The sequence below is a fragment of the Glossina fuscipes genome, unplaced genomic scaffold, assembly GCF_014805625.2.
Source record: "Glossina fuscipes isolate IAEA_lab_2018 unplaced genomic scaffold, Yale_Gfus_2 174, whole genome shotgun sequence".
Classification (NCBI taxonomy): domain Eukaryota; kingdom Metazoa; phylum Arthropoda; class Insecta; order Diptera; family Glossinidae; genus Glossina; species Glossina fuscipes.
In genome coordinates, this window is record NW_023998517.1 from 618345 (window position 1) to 637547 (window position 19203).

Genomic DNA, 19203 nt, shown 5'->3' on the forward strand with positions numbered 1-19203 from the left:
ACGAAGTATCCAAATGACGAAGTATCCGAAGTATCCTTTTAATCTTATGATCGCTTGTTAATGGGGCTCCTGTTGGAAGTGCCTTTGATCCAGTTTGGTGACTATACTCAAACTAAGTGTGTACTGATACAAAGTAATAAAATCCAGTGCTATCAGTTATCTTGTTACCAATCCATGCGATACTTCACTTACTTACATCATAGCTTGTTCTGCATCTGTTAAGTTCTAGCATACGTTTTTGAAGGAGTACGCGATGAACTCATTACTTATTCTTATAATAAGCGTTTTTGTGAAAATTCTTTTAAGTTCTTCGCAAAAACCTTTTGCTTACTTACTACAAATGCAGACAGTCGAGTAACTACGCTTAAGTGTAAATGATCTCAGAACATGAATTGAAGATAAATAATATAAGTATGTGACGATTATAGAAAGGCTGGCTTAATTTAATATATTCTCATTCTTCCAAAGCTCACATACCATTAAACAGTAGTTTTCATATTGATTAATTCGATAAATTTTATACGCATTTACATGCATAACTAATTTATCGAATATTTACACTCGAAATTGTTTCATCTTTTCGATATAATGATCCATAATTTTGGTTTTTTCAAGTTAATTTGGTTTTGAATGATTTTTCAAAAAAGAAAAAAAAAAAAAATGTTCGCATTCAAAAACTGTTATTTACCAGTAAATAATAAAACCTGACTTTGACCTTAACACTCAGTTTGTCGAAAAAAAAAAAACAAAAAAATTGAAGATAATTTAACTGTTTTTTTTTTATTTATTTTTTTTTTTACACGCGTTTAATTCGACATGGGCACGACCGAAAGCAACGTAAATTCCAGCAATGCAGCTGTAAAGGTATGTAGTCTGTTCAATCATTTCTCTGCCTTCAAATGTTGGACTGCAAACCTTCAATATAGAAACTCTGGAGGCTTTACTTACATGATGTATGTATATATTGTTATTATTTCGCAATGATAAATTAAGGCGACAGAAACATTAAATTTTAAAAGACTGTAAATAGGTTGAAGAAGAATAAGAAAAAAAGAAAAAAAGAAAACAAAGCGAAGGGAAACACTCGCTTGACCCTTTATATGGTTGTTATCTTATATCATTTTTTAGGAAAACAAGTGAAAACTTTATAGTTGATTAAGGTTGATGCGTTAATGCCCTATACATAGTAGTTTTTAACGTTTCAATAAAAGGTTCTTTGTCTGAAAATATGCTTTACATTTCGTAAAAACGCTAAGGTTAACGGAGGCTACTTGCTTTTGGTATATGAATATATTAGCCCTGGCCACAAAGCAATATACAAAAATGTTAGAAGCAAAGAGTAGATTACAATAGGACAATAAAATTCAAAACCAGCAAGCAAAGGAAAATAAAACGTAATTTAGTTAGCTTCGGATCTATTTATATAAAAATACGTATTTAGTAAGCTGGCCTTAGAATTTTTGCTGATCATTTCTTCTGGAAATCAACTGAGATTTATTTTCCCCAAAACAGGATTTGACCGATCGCGTTAAATATGTTTCTAAAGTCGTAAATTTACCTTTGAATGGAGTAAACCCTTAATATGAGAATTTTTGATCAATGACATTTGGTAGTAGTAGTAGTAGTAGTAGTAGTAAAATTTCTGCTTTATTTGTTTAAAGTCGTTGCGTTCGTTTTGTATTTTTGCATGCGAAACCTTTAATCTTTAAATTGTTTTTGAATGCCACGCAATTTCAACACATGTATACATGAAATGTTATTCCTGTAGCTGAACCTGGCGCAAGTATCAATTTCATGCTGTGTGTGCTCATTTAGCGTTAATTTAATTCATTTTTTTTCTTTTTTGCTTTTATTGCTTTTTGTTTTCACATTCAAAAAGGAGAGGTTCATTTTAAACCATAGCATATACATACATTTCGTTGTTTACTACCTGTTGTTCTCTCGTATTACGAGAAAGTGCGTAAGCGCTACATATTTCTTTGCAAATTGGTTAATAAGTTCTCTGCTGATAAAAGTGAAACATAAACGACAATGACATGCTTCATGTGTCACGACTAATTTGTTATTAACTAAACTATTAGTTAAACGCCAGAAGCCATCTACTTGCTGTATTCTCTGCTAATTATGTTAAACATGATATTTTTTCTAATAATAGTCGCTAATAATTTGGCTTTACTCAAGATCGGTTAGATATTTATATACAGAGTGCAAAACATTTCATATATGAATCTTGATATTTGAGGTACATACGGTCACTACTACGATTCCAGAAATATTTAGGCGATGTTATGATCAAGCTATGAATTAACGTTTGCGGATACTTACAAAGAAAAACGCTCTACGATCTTGGAATCCAATCGACATAAGGATCATTACATTTTACCGCGAGGAATCAAGATATGGTGCGCGCTTTGAAAACTGCGTCATTCGCCGGGGACAGACGGACAAACAATGTTTCGCAAAGGTTTTTGGTAACGGTTTGTGCGTACTATGCTTATTTTGACAGCGTCTTTTGAAGGCTGACCGCATTCATTCTTGCTCAAAAATACTGAGTCGTCCCTTTAAACGTTTCCTCCAAGTTCATAGAGGTTCAAGAGTTTTTTGCTTACTATGGACGTGATCGTTGACGGAACGGTCACATTTCCAAATTTAATTTTTTGCAACTAACGAGAAAGCGAGGAATAATCACGTAGTTAAAACTTAAGTGTTGTTTACATTTTTCATAAGTGATTAGCTTCCAGGTTAATGACCTTTCCGTCAGAAAGTTAAGAAAGACTGATAGAGAAACGGATTGGCAAGCGGGCAAAGCTACGTTGATCCAAAATTTTAGGCTGGCCAGGTATCAAGAGTTGACTTCTCTGCGTACTGGCTCACTCAACGTCTTTGTGAGAAGACAAAAACTCAACACACTATGCAAACAAATCTATCATAAGTAATATTAAAGTAAAATAGAACTAATTTTTATAAACACAAGCAGACATTAGTTTGCAACATTTCCAAAGCAATTAATGGTTTTCAAAATTTAAAGGCGACGGGGTATCTTGCAAAGAGCTATTCAATGCCGGGATTGCCTCGCAACTGGTGTCGTTGTTAAGCCTAAATAGACACTCGCCGTTAATTATGTACACATAACATTACTCGAACTTACTCTTCGGACTTACTCTTCCCCCACTGTACTCAACCAACAAGAAAAGTTTAAATGATAGGCACAAAAATATTCGACCAAAACTTATATTAATTTTTCTCTTATGTACAAAAAAAAGAAGGGACAAAAATCTTAAAAAAATATTATGTTACCTTTCAAAAGTGCGTAATATGACGTATAATTATAGGTCATTATGAGGATTAACAACTTGAAGTACAAATAAATTCATTAACGCACAACTCAATTGTCAAAGAGATGACGTATTAAACATGCACGAAATTTAAAAGCTGATTATTTGGTCGCTTCCATATAAGCAAACTGAAAAGCGAAGCTAATATCTTCAGTGGTTTATTCATCGGATCGGCTCCTCTCCTTAAATCAAATCTTTACATTTCTATAGTCATTGCTGAAACAAGAATTTTTTTACTGATTATTTGATTATATTTTCCTTGTTTAACTCATTGTGTGCGTTTGCTTTTGTCTACGGTATTGTCTTGTAAAATTCTTATATTTAGTAGGCTGTACGTAAACGCTTTACCAAGATATGTAGCCCACAGCAAGGTGCACATTTATGTGGATGACGTACACCTATACTATACTACATATACTGGAGGCATGTCACGGTACATTTTTTTTTTTTTGACTTGCATCACATGTAAGTTTAAATTACGTTATTCTATGTGAAGTTTTAGGGCAAATAAAAAAATAGAAAGCTTGCGTGTAACACGGTTTCGATACAGCGTAGCAAACGCTGTCTGTACTTATTTAATCCTTTCAAATCTTATTCACATTGATTAACACAAATGAATAATATAATCTCTCTTAATAATTGGGCTCAATACTTCTGATATTTTCTAATATTCGCTGCGGGAAACTATTTCTATACACAAATTTTGTTACTCTTTTTCAAAGTGATTGCAATTATTTAAGTAAATGAGGTACGAGCAGCACATATACGGTTTTGATTGCTATAGTGTGAACTTTTACTTAAGTTACTAAAACAAATCAATTTTTTCTGATTAAAAACTTTTATTATCACATTTAATTAACAAAATTATAGCAAAACAACAAAATATTCCACAGCAGTTGACGAAAACATAATAAGTTCTACTTATTAGAAATGTCTAACAGCAAATGTTGGAGCAAAATAATTGACAGGAGCAGCTAGGAGAGGAGCAGATTTAACTATTGGGGCAGGAGCTACAAGAGGTGTAGATGCCTTCACAAAAGGAGCTGGTGCATATAAAGGAGCTGCCCTTACAGCTGGGGTGGCGGCGACTAGAGGAGCTGCTCTTACGGCAGGAGCGGCTGCGACTAGAGGAGCTGCTCTAACAGCAGGAGCGGCAGCGATTAGAGGAGCTGCTCTAATAGCAGGAGTGGCACCGATTAGAGGGGCTGCTCTAACGGCAGGAACGGCAGCGATTAGAGGAGCTGATCTCACGGCTGGCGCGGCTGCTACGAGAGGAGCAGCTTTCACAACTGGGGCAGCAGCGACAAGAGGAGCAGTTTTAATTATTGGAGCAGCGGCAACTACGGGAGCAGCTACTGCAAGCGGTTCACGGCGTACAACGGCATTGAAACCGTTAATATCATCAGCGGTATAAGACACAGTACGCTTAAAGCCGTCAGCATCGATCAACGAATATTCGCCGCGAACCAAATCACCATCTCGTTCTTCCACATGACCTTTCGCATCTCCGGACAAGGTATCTTGCACATCATAACCGTATCTATATTGAGGATGTGGATCGTATTCCTCAAGTTCAACATTCCTGGCTAAAACAGGTGCTGCCGGCACTACTACGGCAGCATTAGCGGCAGCGATCAAAGTAAGAGTTAACACGAACTGCACAAGAAAAAAAAAAAAATTATATATATAATGAGGCGATACTTTGCTTGTTTAAGAATTATAGGGATTAAATTAACGTAGGTTTAGTAAAAGTTTAAAGTTTTTATAATCTTTTAAAAATTTTAATCGAATTTAAGGCAATGCTGCGGTTTACCACAGTAGTTGCTTTTATGCCAAATGTAGCTTAAGATCACTTTTATGTAATAAAATTTTTTTAATCCTTTAATGAATTGTGTTGCACTTCTTTCATCCTTGTAGTTAATTGTTCAATTCTTTAATTATTCAATTATCCCATTGTTCATTGTTGTTATCATTCATTGATGAATGATTTCATTAAACGGTTTATCATGTATTTAAAGTTTTTATCAATCACAATTTAATCCTCTTATCCGTTTTTTCTGATTGCGTTTTCAACCCACCTTGCAAACCATTCTTGATGTATTCGATTTTGTTCTTCACACTTCGTTATCAAAACTTTGAATGTATTTCTTAACTTGCGATGGTCTCAATTTATAGGTGATTGAGGTATCATTGATAGTCCACCTTATTAATATTCAATGATTGTTGTACAGTTTTTTTTTTTTTTAATTAATATTCAAAAAGAGTATGTGTGAATATAACGATGGTAAGATTCAAGATATTTTATTTTGGCATTATGCGTAAATAAATATTGAAATAACTGGAATCTTTCTTCTTTCTATGCTCTGCATGAAAGAGCCAGTTATATGGCGAGCCAGTTATACTTAGAACTGACCTTCGTATAGTAATCACAAATCATCGGTTTTCTTGTGAATATTCGATTTAGATCGGATTCTTCCTCAACCAGCACCTGTTTATGTTGATCGCTTCTTATTAAAAATCTTGCGAGACTAAAGAAAGCATAATTTCCTAAAAATATACTGCGGGAAGCGTATCATGCTTTGTAAGCATCAAAATCCTATTCAATAAAAGCAAGCAGAAATACTATAGTGAGCTACGGTCCACGCCAACCTATAGTTATTCAAGCAATGACTTTTAAAAATAAGTCGTTGTATGGGTAGTGATCGAAAATATAGTTCGATTCGAACCATTTCCAGTAGCGTTCGTTCTTGGACCAAAAAACCTGTCGGTATACCAAACTTCATCAAAATATCTGAAAAGCTCTCACATGTTGGGCATAATAATACAGCTCCGATAGACAGAAGGACAAGTTTAGACTGATTTAAAAATGGGCCTATCCCAAGTCCTTCTCGGTGCTGTATATAACCACGCAAACTCTGTATACACTTGCGCGACAAATCGTGTAGCGTGTAATAAAATGATGGGCGAGAAAATTTTTAAGCGACAATGACAAAGCATGTGTTATTAAAAACCTTGTTGGATCCTAAACCGGGGTCTATCTAGTCCACTCGCCTTCTCCTTCTTCCCGGGACTTCTTGTTATCTTCCCACGTTTATAATTACAATCCGATGTCCCTAATGAAGTATAAAATTTCTGATGACTAATCTATGCGAATCAATGTCGACTTCTTTGTCGAATTCTTTATTATAGTATTTCGATGCCCAGGTTTAATTCATTCTTTCCGTTAAATCACTTTAGTATTTTATGATTTATGAATTTCTTAACTACGACAAAGTGATGTGATTTCGGGCATTTCCGTAATTCCAACCGACAATAAGCACAAAAAAATTTAGACAAATCCAACTTTTGGTGGAAATATATTCAAATACATTAGTTACTGCGATCGATAATGCAGCCTCATTGCTAAAGCGTGGAGGCAAGTTGATCTGTGCACACATGTCCCGATCATGCAGATCGAAAATCGTGAAAAGATCATCGCACGAAAATTTTTATAACTTAATTCTTCTCTTCTTCTGCTGAGGCGTAAGTTTCAAGCCACTGCCAGCTGCACAAGTCGTCCTTAATTGACTAAATGTTCTGACCACGGTCAAGAACGTTAAACTTTTCAATGGAAGCATCAAAGGACACAAGCTTAGTGTTGCCAAAAGACAAAGTCTGAGTGAATTACATACTAAGGCAGGCCGAAGCTTATTCCTTAAATGATCAATAATTCCTTTTCAATTTTTAAAATTAGTCTAAGACTTTTGCAATTGATGGCAGGCAACTCATTCATTCAGTTTGGATAGTAATTAATTTATTTCAATAATCGTTCGTGTGTGTTAATAACAAAATAGGTCAGTAGTTACATAAATGAGGAAAACGTAAATGCAAAATTTTATTTAGTGATGGGCAATGTAAGTAGCTGGAGCGGTGTAGGTGGTGTAGGCAGGAGCAACAACAGGAGCGGAACCATGACTAATTGGTGTAAGGGTTTTATAAAGAGCAGGAGCTGTATAATGAATGTTTTGTGTTGCGTAATGAGTATTTGGTGTAAGAGTTTTCACAACCGATGATGGAGCCGTATGGTATACAGCTGGAGCGGCGTGATAAACCGGTGCTGTACTATAGTGAGCAACAGGAGCTGCTACAGTTTTGACAATAGTAGCGGGCGAAATGGCAGGACCTACAGTTTTGATTAAACCAGGAGAAGCAGCAATTTTACCCAATGGCTCACGATTTACAATAGCATTAAAACCATTAACCGAATCGGCTGTGTACTGAACGGTTCGTTTGAAACCATCTGAATCCACTAACGAATATTCTCCGCGCACAACGTCCCCGTCGCGCTCTTCAACTTGACTTTTCGAATCACCCGAAACAGAATCTTGTACATCGTAAGAGTATTTGTACTGCGGATGTGAATCGTATTCCTCTGAAGGCTTACTCAACACGTGATGAGTCGCTACAGATACAGGATTATGGTAAATATGATCAGTTGGTATTAGACCAGCATTGGTGGCGACGACAAGCAAAGTCGAAATGATGATTAACTGGAAACGAAAAGTTGTACTCCAGGATAATAAGAAGAATATTGAAATAATATTTTTGACGTTTTTGTGTTTACCTTTAAATCCATTTTTCTGTTGCTTTCTGTTGTGAAGCGTTATTGCATCTAATTAATTGAAATGCCAAAGAGATTATGATAAAATACAGATCTGTTGTGACTCTTTTATACGGTAAAATAAACGTGTTTACCCGCTCAGAGAAAAAACTACGCACAGCATCGGTTACGTGTAAGATTTTCAATTGTTATAAATGTAATTATAGCACTCTGTGTGACGTAATCATATCTTAGCGTAACGTTTGAACTTGATCAGCTTATAAAGCTACTGAGTCATACATTTGATTGGTTTGAGTTTGCTGCATTGTGTAGTGTAGACTTTTTGTGGTACATATTCATGTACCATAAGGTATGCAAAACTTCTGCTTAACCTACTCATTGCGAGTAAGAAAAAAATCTGCTTAAAATACTTAAGCTGCCGGATATTGATTTTTTTTTTTTTTTTTTATAAATTTATTTGAAAACAATTTTTGATTTGTGGTATATTTGCTTAAAACAAAAAATAAAAAAGCCAAAATTGGTTCAAAAAGAATTATGATTCAGGAGAACATGTCTACATATATACATATCTGCGTTGCCAGTTTAAGATTTCGCTTTCGGAAAGACTTAAGAATTCAATTAATTGAACATGGTTTATAATATACTTAAGTTGGACTACTTAAGTAAGACCAGCCACTCAGTTTATGCACCCTATAGGTGCGGGCACTGTATCAGCTGGTCAGGAAGGGTTGTAGATAGTGTGGGGTGAAGAGAGAGGGTATTGTTAAAAACGACCTGTCGGGTGAGTAATAACGTTGAGAAAGACGTGTAGTCCTGTGGAAGCAGTTACTTGGTAAACATACCTCGTTTACCTCCGTAGAACACTTGGCCATAAGCGCAACACAACCAAAATTGCGCCGATGCTCAAGAGTATCGAGAGTTCTGAACACACAATTTCGTCGTCCATGAGCAGCCGAGCCCTTCGCTGTTCGCGATCGTGGGCCGCCAAGCTTTCCTTGCTCCTGTCCCCAAATTTAAGTTACAGTCTATTTTTGGCCGAATATAGGCCGAATATTTCTTGCACTACTTTAAAAAACTCAAGCCTCTTGACTGCGTCTTTTGACACTTCGACCAACGAACGTAATTTTGTATTCCCATGACCAGAACATCAAAGGTCGCCGATTCTTCTACCCTAACACATCTAAAGAGAGTGATTGCTCATCACTTTTTGTTTTTTGGTGGCATTGAAATGTACCCTTTTAACCCTTTGAGATCCCGGTTTTGTGCATCACATATCATGCAGCATTGCTCTTGCTGCCTGATGCTCAAGGATTACTAAAGGGAAACGAATGACATAAGGTGCTGACGACTGCAAATAGCTAGATAGGGTCCTCTGTTGTGCACAAGAAGCCGTTAATAACGACTCGAGAGAAGGGAGAAAAACAGAAGAATTATGTCGAAGTAAGGAAGAGTACCGTTGCACTTTCTTTATTTTTATTGTAAAAGAAATACGTTAGACTAGATTAAGTTTTATTAAAGCCCCGCGCAATATGGCAGAATCTTTCCTTACGTCGTCGAAGTCGTTTTTTAATTAAGAGTATGCCTAGGTCATGAAAGCTAGCGGTCGGCATTCGACAAAAACATACTTCCATAATAATTCCATCGAACTTTTTTATATTAGTAGCTGGTCTCAAGGCTTACAGAACACATTCTGCCTAAGAAGTTGTGCGGTCTTTTTTTAAAGTCCGGCAGAAAACAAAGCGCTTTCGTTAGGTGGTTTTGGTTTTGACAATTTCTGATGGATTCCTATCGCATAGGCGACATCTTTAAAGATGATCCACTCTAGTTCAGCTTCTGTGGAAAGGATGATATTTTGCCTCCAGGACACATTTAGAAACTAATCTGATCTCCAATCGTGAAAGTAATTTTTCAAAATTGCTTAACCACCAAAAATTCAGTTGGCCATGATGAATGGACATTTTTTTTTTAAATCTAATCTTTAGTATGAATTTGACGATATATGATCCATTTATTAATTACTTGTACGATGGCAGACGGCAAGTTTACATTCATTTACATAATTCTAATACATGGAAAACACAAAATATTTAGGCCATTATCGCAGTATATAACCAAGTGTGCGTCAGTTAATAGATTTAATTGTAATTTGTTGTCATGTGCAAAAAACAATCAACATTGATAGCGTAAGTTTACATATTTATACGTGCGAATCCAAGGCAAATTAACGATAAATTTCAAGTTGAAAATATTGACGAACACATTTGCGCAGACATATCTATCGTAAAGGTCGTTTCAATGTTTCTTTTTCTTTTTTATTGACAATTATTTATTTTACACAAAATGAAGCATAAAAAAGAAGAAGCTAAATAAAATTATTTAATTTGCCCTAACGTTTGTGGTATGGCGAACGTGATTCGAATAAATGCACATGAAATAGTTAAAATTATTTAAATTATTTTGATTTGGTTGAGAGTGTTTCCGTTGCAGTAAAAAAAAGATCTATACGATAAGCATCGGTGTGCAGAAAAATAGTTAAATTCTTAAAAATTGATTGAATAGACCGTTATAGAGTGATAACATCTTCCAGTTGTATCACTTGTTGACAAATTCTTATATTCATCCTTCGTTGATGTTGGGTTAAACGCGCACACGTTACTCAGATATGTAGAAACCGAGCCATACCATTGTAAGTGTGGCTACATCAAAGAGATTTAGAAAGAAAATAAATATCGAAGAGAAGACCTAACGTCCTTAGAATTCAACGGATCCTTTATTTTCATCGATTACAACCCGTCCGTGCTCATTAATTCTCTTTCCTATGACATTTACCTAAAAGGTATCGCGTTGGACTATCAACAACATTTGAAAAGGTTTCCTCTTTTTATTTCGTGGCAATGCCATTGACACGATAGATATCCAAGAATTGCCTGAATTAATCCTTTTCTAATTTTCTTGTGACTATAATTCACCCGCATTGCCAATCACATTATTTTTTCATTTAAGTATAATTCAATGTTTCGTTAATAAGTAATGTACGATAAATAGATCAAAAATAGAAAAACGAAAGACTTAAGAAACAAACTTTTTAAACAGCTTATAATAAATTGGCTTAATACTTAAGTATGAATAATTTGCAGTGAGTTATATGATAATAGATTTTGTTTGACCGAGAATTGAAATAGTAATTAATTGATAAAGAATTAACAGCAAAAAATTTATAAAAATTAAACATAGATAGAATATAATATTATTAACTATGGTAATTCACATTGACAGAATAGTTGCATAACCCAACAAAATAATCAATTTTTCATAAATTTGAAATTCGCCTCACGAACCTGGCAACGTTCATATATGTATATAAAGATGTAAAGGTGTATATATATAGAAATATGTAAATATACATGTCTTAAGTGTAATATAATATAAGTATAGTCTAATTATAATATAATATATGTATCGTATAATATAGTATGTCTCTTAAATGTAATATTTACCTATGCAGTATATTTATATTTATTTGCATCTATATCTATATACGTGTCTGTACTGTATTTTTCAGGTGACGAATATCAAATGCACTAAAGTCAACTTTGTCTCCATCTTCTACGTGCATATGTGCATATGTGTACACTGAAAAAGATCACACGTATTAAACATTTAGTGGAACCTATAGATTAGAAGCAGCGCACGTAAGTTGAAGACTTTTATTTTTCCTATCTGTGTATATTTGCATTGAAGAGCAAAATCATCATCTTTATGCAAACAAAGTTTAATCATAAGATTAATTTGTCAAACATCCTATGAATTCGTTGCGGTAACAGGGTGCAAGTTCGCTGAGTACCGCAGTTGCTGCCCAGAACAAATCGGTACATATGCGGCTGTACGGTCCCAAAACGAGTGCGCTTTGAAAGAAATCGGACCACTCAACCCTTTTTCCATCAGGGCGTTCTTCACTTTTTGTCTCCTTTTTGAAATCGGGTTACAGTTTAAATGGTACTTAAGTAAGATAGTGCAACTTTCTTCTCAAAGGGTTCTACAGAGAGATAAAAAAGGGATTAGCTCTTAACGAATTCTTAATAAGTCAGTTCATATTATAATCGAAATATCATGGGCAGCATCACTGGAGATCTTATAATCCATATATTGGCTCTCCTTGGAAGGATGTCAATTTCAATGAAAGCTCATATACGAAAGGCGTGCAAAAGGCATTCTTGCCAAGAAACTTGCACGGTCTTTTTGCTAGAGCCGGGCAGAAAACGCGGCAATTTCTTCCTCTGCTATCACGAGAAGATAATTCGCACGACGGCGTTCAAACATAGCCATTAAATTAATTAAAAGAGTGTTTGTCCTTCTCATACCATATTACACTAGAAATCACATGGACACTGTACGAGAAAAACTGCGAACTCATTTACTTACTTACTTGTAGCTGGTATGTTGACTCTCGTAAGAAATATTTCAGTTTCAAGCGAAAGCTCCCATAGAGGAGTATTTTGTGCATTTTATGAAATAACTGCAGTTCAGTGCATTTCTTCATATGTGAAAGCACTTTATACTCAAAAGAAATTTTCCCACATCCTACGTAATTCATTTTCGGACTTATAGTTTTCAAGAAGGCAAAAAGAATGTCTTGGAATATGCTAGGAATCATGTTAATACCGGCATAAGTTAATTGCGAGAGCATCTCTGTGCAAACCTTGATATCAATTTTAGACAATGGCTTAGTATGTATACACAAATCGCAGATTTGAATTTTGATTTGAATAATTATTCGCATTATTATCGTTGCCTTGATATGAGAACTTGACGAACGAAATGCATAAAAAGGGAATTTCGTTTCACTTGACTTTCTAATTAATATACTAATTAAATTTAGCGATAATGTATTTTTTAAGGTATTTTTTATATATATACAAAAAAAAAAAAGAAAGAAAAACCCTCCCCGACAATTTTTTAATACTATAAATATTTGACTGCGATTGTGGCCAAAAAAACCCTGAAAGTAAAAAAACAAACAACAACAACAAGGGCAAGAAAAAATAAAAAAACTTGATTCCTTTTATTTAAACTTTATTTGCATATATGCTCATAGGTTTAATAGCTTTTATTCAAAGACTGACTTTAGTCTTTTGTACTTGATAGACAAGTACCCGCTCGCATACATATACACACATACATACACATACTTGTCCTCTCTGCTTGATGTCTCCGTAAAATTTCTCATAATGTCCTTATTTAAATGCATTCAAAAGGAATTTATTAATTTTTTTTTATATTTATATCTTGCATTTTTATTCGTACGAATGTGTATGTATTTGTGTGTGTTGATTAATAATACAATAGAATCTTTTGTGTGCGAGCATTCTTTGGTCAAATGGTATCTAACCATACAATGAAATATATGTTCGGAGCAAATACTTTTTTTTTTCATTGAAATTTGCGCATAAACACACTAACGCGAAAAGTTCATAGACTCACTTAGCATCGCCTTTCATGATTCTCCTTTCCTTGTAGCGGCAAGAAAAAAAGAGTTTTTAAATACAAAAAAGGCAAAAAAAGAAAAAAATGAAAACAAAAAAAAAAAAGACAAAAACAAAAAATGCAAGACTTTTTGGTGCTGATAGTGATGATGATGGCTGCGAATTTAATTTTTCAATCTTTATTAGATCGCATTATGCGTGTGATGTGTGTAATTTGCCACAGATAAAAAAGATAAAAGAAAGAAACGCGAACGAACCCGAATTGCTGCTTCTTCATCTGATAAAGTTCTCTGACTACGGTGCAAAACAATGGGGAGAACGTTTTGCATAAGCAAAAAAACTATTATTCAAAGACATATATACATGTATATACATATATATATATATATATATATATAAGCAAGTTTACACGACTAAAATGAGATGAGATCAATGACCGATATTTCACTTCCTTAGATTATTGTTGTTGCTGTTGTTACGTCTGGCGAATAAAAAGTTGTTGCATTTATTTATTCTTTTACTCTTCATTTAATTTTTTGTGTAATCATTTTGCATCACTACAACGCTTACTTTGTATTGCATTACAATTTTCAAGTCTGAAGACATATTTACAACACAATAGCAGCTGCTTTGTTTGTAATTTATGTTTACATCCTTCTGCTTGACTCTTCTTCTGCTCTTCTTCTGCTCTGCTCTGTTTTGCTTTGTTATGCTGGCTGTTCTCAGCCAATGGACAACAAGTGTTTTCAAGGTCGTAATGTTTACAAAAATTACATATATTTAATAAAATAGTTTGTTATTCTATTGATACCTTTAATAAGATTATATTACTTACATATATATATATGTAAGTATATGTATATATACACCACCAAGATGCACCTGGTGGTGGCTGGTAATGCGATGAGATGTTAAAATCCTTACTGTCAGCTGTTTACTGCGGGATCTTTTGCGCTTGACCAAGCAAGTTAAAATCGCTGACCTCTTTGAGTGCATCCCAAGCATACCATTGCATAAAATCAGTGACACTCCCTAACGCATCCACGATTTTATAAAAAGACAACAACAACAACAACAACAACAAAACAATCGTTTCTTCTTCTCTTTTTCTTCTTTTTTTTCTTCTCAAACTTAAGAACCCAAACAAAAGATTCACAAAGATGCATAAGCACAACCCCTGCTTTAGTACTTTAGAGAAAAATGTAAGAAAAAGCGAAAAAGAAAAAAAAAATGCTTAAACTTGTTCTAAAATGATCAACCACTATCCCTTTCAATAAAAATTTTACAAAAAAAAAAAAAAAAATTGGATCGAATTCTTTTTTTTTTTTATTTTTTTTATTTTTATTTTTAATTTTTATTTTCTTTTTAAGACCATTGACATGAATTAAGATTCTTTGTGACTCAATGTGCCTTAACTATAAATAGAAGTTGTCATATCGCGTTGCATCATTCAGTGTTTTGTGTTGATCACGTCCGGAGTCGTAGAGCCATTAAGCTCATCGTTTTGTTTTGAAAGTAAAACATAGAGTAACGTTGATTGTGTCCATCAGCTTCTTAAAGCCTTCTGCTAAACGTTATAATGGATTACAAATATTGTTAGCTGCCCGAAGAAGGTACAAACCTATGACTAAAGTGTAAAAGATCTTGCAAAGAATTCCTGTTAAAGTGTTAAGCAGTGCTAATGTGTGTTAAGTGCTTTTCTTTAATTCTCCAAAATATAAATAATATTTTATCAGATTACTTAAAAGTCCAAACAGAACAACAGCTTACTATTTTCGATAATCTATCCGTGAAATTTTACCCAAAAGCAAAGTACATTAGTAAGATTCTGAAAGTTTTTGAAAATGTGAACTCTCGTCTTAGCTCAGTTCTTCCGTCACTTAGGTCCGTTTATTGTAAGTTTATGCTAATTTTGAAAGCTGGAAGTTTTGAGATAAGAAACTGAAATTCGTGAAAATTGCTTTCCGCTTCAACTATGTCCATCCGTCCATCCGCGTTTCTGTCCATTAATGCATTGTCCGTTGTTGCAGCTCTTAAAGCTGAAAGACATAAAACAAGAAATGAAAACATGGCTATTCCAAGTCCGTCCATCTTTTCTTTTATCACTAGAACTCTCACTGGAATAAGTCGAACCATATGACTTAAACTTAGTATATTTGGTTTTATTCTCTTCTTTTGGTTTGGTGTCTCTTCAGCATAACTAAGAAAGTGGACGAGACTGCACCAACAAAATGCTACAAAATTAAACAAATTCTAAAAAAGACGAAGCTTGTAGTGTAGAATTTTCGGAAAATAAGAAAACTTTGCTACATGCTAGAGTCGTTTGAGGAATCGATATGCAAATCCTCGTAACACACTTTTTTAAAATTTCAATTCAATTCATTCTGCGTGATTTTTCGGGATCAGTGATCTTCTTGGTATGAACAGAGCTCCCTAGAAGGCCCTTCCCTTTACGGCAAAAGGCAAAACTGCCTTTTGATCCTTCTTTAGCCTCTCTTCTTCGTCTTGCAAATATCGAAAAAGCTGAAATTCATTGAGTCTTCCTCGAGCTTAATCCTTTTTAAAGATCTCTTTCGGAAAATTGATCCATTAACCTTATTTCCAGCGTCCAGTTTAATGCAACTAACGCACACTGCAATATTTATACCATTTATAGAAAACCTTTACCATCTTACGTTAAATTTCAATTAATTGCAGCTCACAAAGTTCATATATTGCGAAGATTAAGGAAGATATCAACGGTGGAAATACTTTTCGAAGCAAAGCCTTGGACTCTGCAGAAGTGGAGAAAAATTCACGTTATTCAATACTAAGCACTGGATCAACCCAACGATGCTGGGATACTTCAAACGGTGTTTCGAACTTTAAACAAAATTTTTATTTGTTACTAGTTTAGATTAAATAAATAAAAATTACAATAGGTGAAAAAAAAGTTTGCTGGCCCAGCAGCAAAGTGTTGTGTGTTTCAAAATCATTTCAATTTTTCAAGAAAATTTCATTTTAAGCTGAGAGTCTTTGAAACTTATGTGAGGCACGTATTACGTGATTTCGATCAATAACAGAATCGACTGACTTAGTCAAGTTGTCGTCGCCGTTGTCCATCTATTGAATTTACAATATCCCGTCAGCCAGTCATAGAATACATTCTTCTCTTTTCACTTCAATCCTCAATAAAATTGTTCGATAAATATTTAGCGTTTTTGTGTAGGAGACTTCCTGTTACACTTTCCCGAGAATTTTATACTAACACATTCACATCACTTCTCGGTGTGTAACGTTTACCTCATGTTTTCAATAAGTTTTCCTGCAATTAACATATAGCGGCAGAAGTGTGCGGGAAAAGCTCTCTTATAGATCGGACTCTCATGCTCACTTGACAATCGAATTATGTTGAGCCGTCTTCATAAGCTTCTGAACTCGTTTATCATACAAGGATCTTATGTTTTCGATTGATTAATTGACTTTAGTGAAATCGCATTCACTTGAAGTAGACAGTCTTGAAGGTTTATATGGCACTTAGTCACCTATTTTTTTTACTAAATGGAATCTCTAGATAGTCACTAGGAAATGAAAAGAAATCTCTTATCTTTTTTGGGTAATATTTATAACTTATGCCACTTGTGTTACAGGCTAAGGTACAGACTAAGTTTATGGGGACATTTATGTAACACGAAGATACACCCACCTATTCCTTTTATTATAGCGTTTCGGATAGTAATTCTAAGCTTGTCTGTCTTCTGTCCGTCCATCCGATGTCTGCCCATGCATCTTTGTGTTATATCTATAGGTCGAAATTTTTCATATAGTTAAAGAAATTTGTAACACAGCTGTGTTTTGACCCAAGGAGGAACGCTATCAACAATTGTTCGGATCAGCTCTGTTTTTCGTCCACTCCCCGGATAAAAGTATTCTAATAATTTTCACCGTAGAGAAAACACCGCCGAATGACACCATTTCGAAGGATATTCGAAATTGATGTGAAAGTTAGGATCAGACGGGGTAAATTTTTTGAACCCCGTCCTATCATGTAAACGTTCCTATGGAAACTGAATGTTTATATGGTACGAAGATCTAATTTTCAACATTTCCTGATGCAATTTCATGCATAATAATAATTTGATATAAACAATAATTTTAGCAATTTTGAATAACTCGGGTGTGTGCTTTGGTTCCCGTCTCATCTTAATAAAAATCTGGATCACGTTAGTTGACGTTGTGGGAGTCCTCCAATATAAAAAGTATGCCTTTACGAAAGTGAATGAATGAATGAATGTATTACGCGAAGTGGTCTAATGTTCTTAATTCTTTTAATTTTATTTACAAAATCGAATGCTTACGTTTACATAGCATATTATGTTTAGAATGCTTTTATGTTATTCATGTTCCTTTAGCCCCATTTCATTCACTCAACTCATTTATGTAACTGAAATAACTTTAGATTAAACAAAGCTATATATCGCGTATTAGGCTCAACATTTGTAAAAGTTCGGTTGTGTTTTTGATTTCAAAAATTATTTATTATGCCACGCGAGAAACATGAAATTGATAAAAGGAGTGAAATAACGACCTGTAACAATATTTAAGTACTTATTACAAAATAAATCTTATTAAAATTACTTCAAAAGAGAAATCGTAACAAACATTACCGGTTGGTTGTACCTGGCTTTTGTTAATTGTGACCTTGTAAAGATTACTTGCATATACTATCACCGCAGAGTATATATAAAATTGTATTTATACGATCTTGATGTTGATGAACTAATGAAACACAATATACGGTAAAAATAAAAATAATTTTTTTTGTTTTTCTTTTTCTATAATCCATTGTTACAAGCATACATACATGTACATGCAATGTTTATAATGCTGCACTATAAAATCTACTCAGGCGCATACCAAAATGTTTTACTTCCAAATGAATAATTTATAGTTATTGTTGTTGTTGTTGTTGTTGTTGTTGTTCTCTTCTACGATTCAATTGGTCTTTTTATTATATTGTCTTAGCAGTTTTTGAAAAGTGTGATATTGACCATAAATTGAGTTAATTTCGTTTCATTTATTAGCGAGCCATTCAACTGAATTTCGTGAAATCATTTCTAAGGTTTTTTATACAAAAGTGTATCAAGTGATGGCGTACTTAACTAAAAACTGAACTTGTATTCATTCGAGTATTGTGATATGCACCATGTGTACTATAATCATTCTTTAACAACTAATACGAAAGGACGGCGTAAAGTATTCAATAGATTGCTCACCTTCATGACAATAAGCGACTACCAAGTCAAGATCCGCATAATCAAAATCTTAAAGCGGTAAAGTTCACTGCGGTCGCAGCTATATTTTGTGCTTCATTCGGCACATATTCATTAAGCTGTGGCCACCTATCCTTTTCCTTACCTTTTTTCCATTCTACGACTACCAAGTCAAGATCCGCATAATCAAAATCTTAATGCGGTAAAGTTCACTGCGGTCGTAGCTATATTTTGTGCTTCATTCGGCACATATTCATTAAGTTGTGGCCACCTTTCCTTTTCCTTATCTTTTTTCCATTCTACGACTACCAAGTCAAGGTCCGCATATTCAAAACCTTAATGCGGTAAAGTTCACTGCGGTCGTAGCTATATTTTGTCCTTCATTCGGCACATATTCATTAAGCTGTGGCCACCTTTCCTTTTCCTTATCTTTTTTCCATTCTACGACTGCCAAGTCAAGATCCGCATAATCAAAATCTTAAAGCTGTAAAGTTCACTGCGGTCGTAGCTATATTTTGTGCTTCATTCGGCAC

General features: G+C 34.3%; 2 protein-coding genes across 2 annotated transcripts; both read right to left on the reverse strand.

Moving 5' to 3' along the window:
* Positions 1-4259: 4259 nt before the first annotated feature.
* On the reverse strand, positions 4260-5425 carry LOC119641689 (cuticle protein 19.8-like). The gene is made up of 2 exons (XM_038040475.1): positions 5414-5425; positions 4260-4991 (listed from the first exon to the last, which is right to left on the reverse strand). The coding sequence occupies exons 1-2, from the start codon at positions 5423-5425 to the stop codon at positions 4260-4262; spliced, it is 744 nt and encodes a 247-aa protein (XP_037896403.1).
* A 1681-nt stretch (positions 5426-7106) lies between these two features.
* On the reverse strand, positions 7107-8026 carry LOC119641731 (pupal cuticle protein Edg-84A-like). The gene is made up of 2 exons (XM_038040549.1): positions 7939-8026; positions 7107-7864 (listed from the first exon to the last, which is right to left on the reverse strand). The coding sequence occupies exons 1-2, from the start codon at positions 7948-7950 to the stop codon at positions 7214-7216; spliced, it is 663 nt and encodes a 220-aa protein (XP_037896477.1). The 5' UTR covers positions 7951-8026; the 3' UTR covers positions 7107-7213.
* Positions 8027-19203: the final 11177 nt, after the last annotated feature.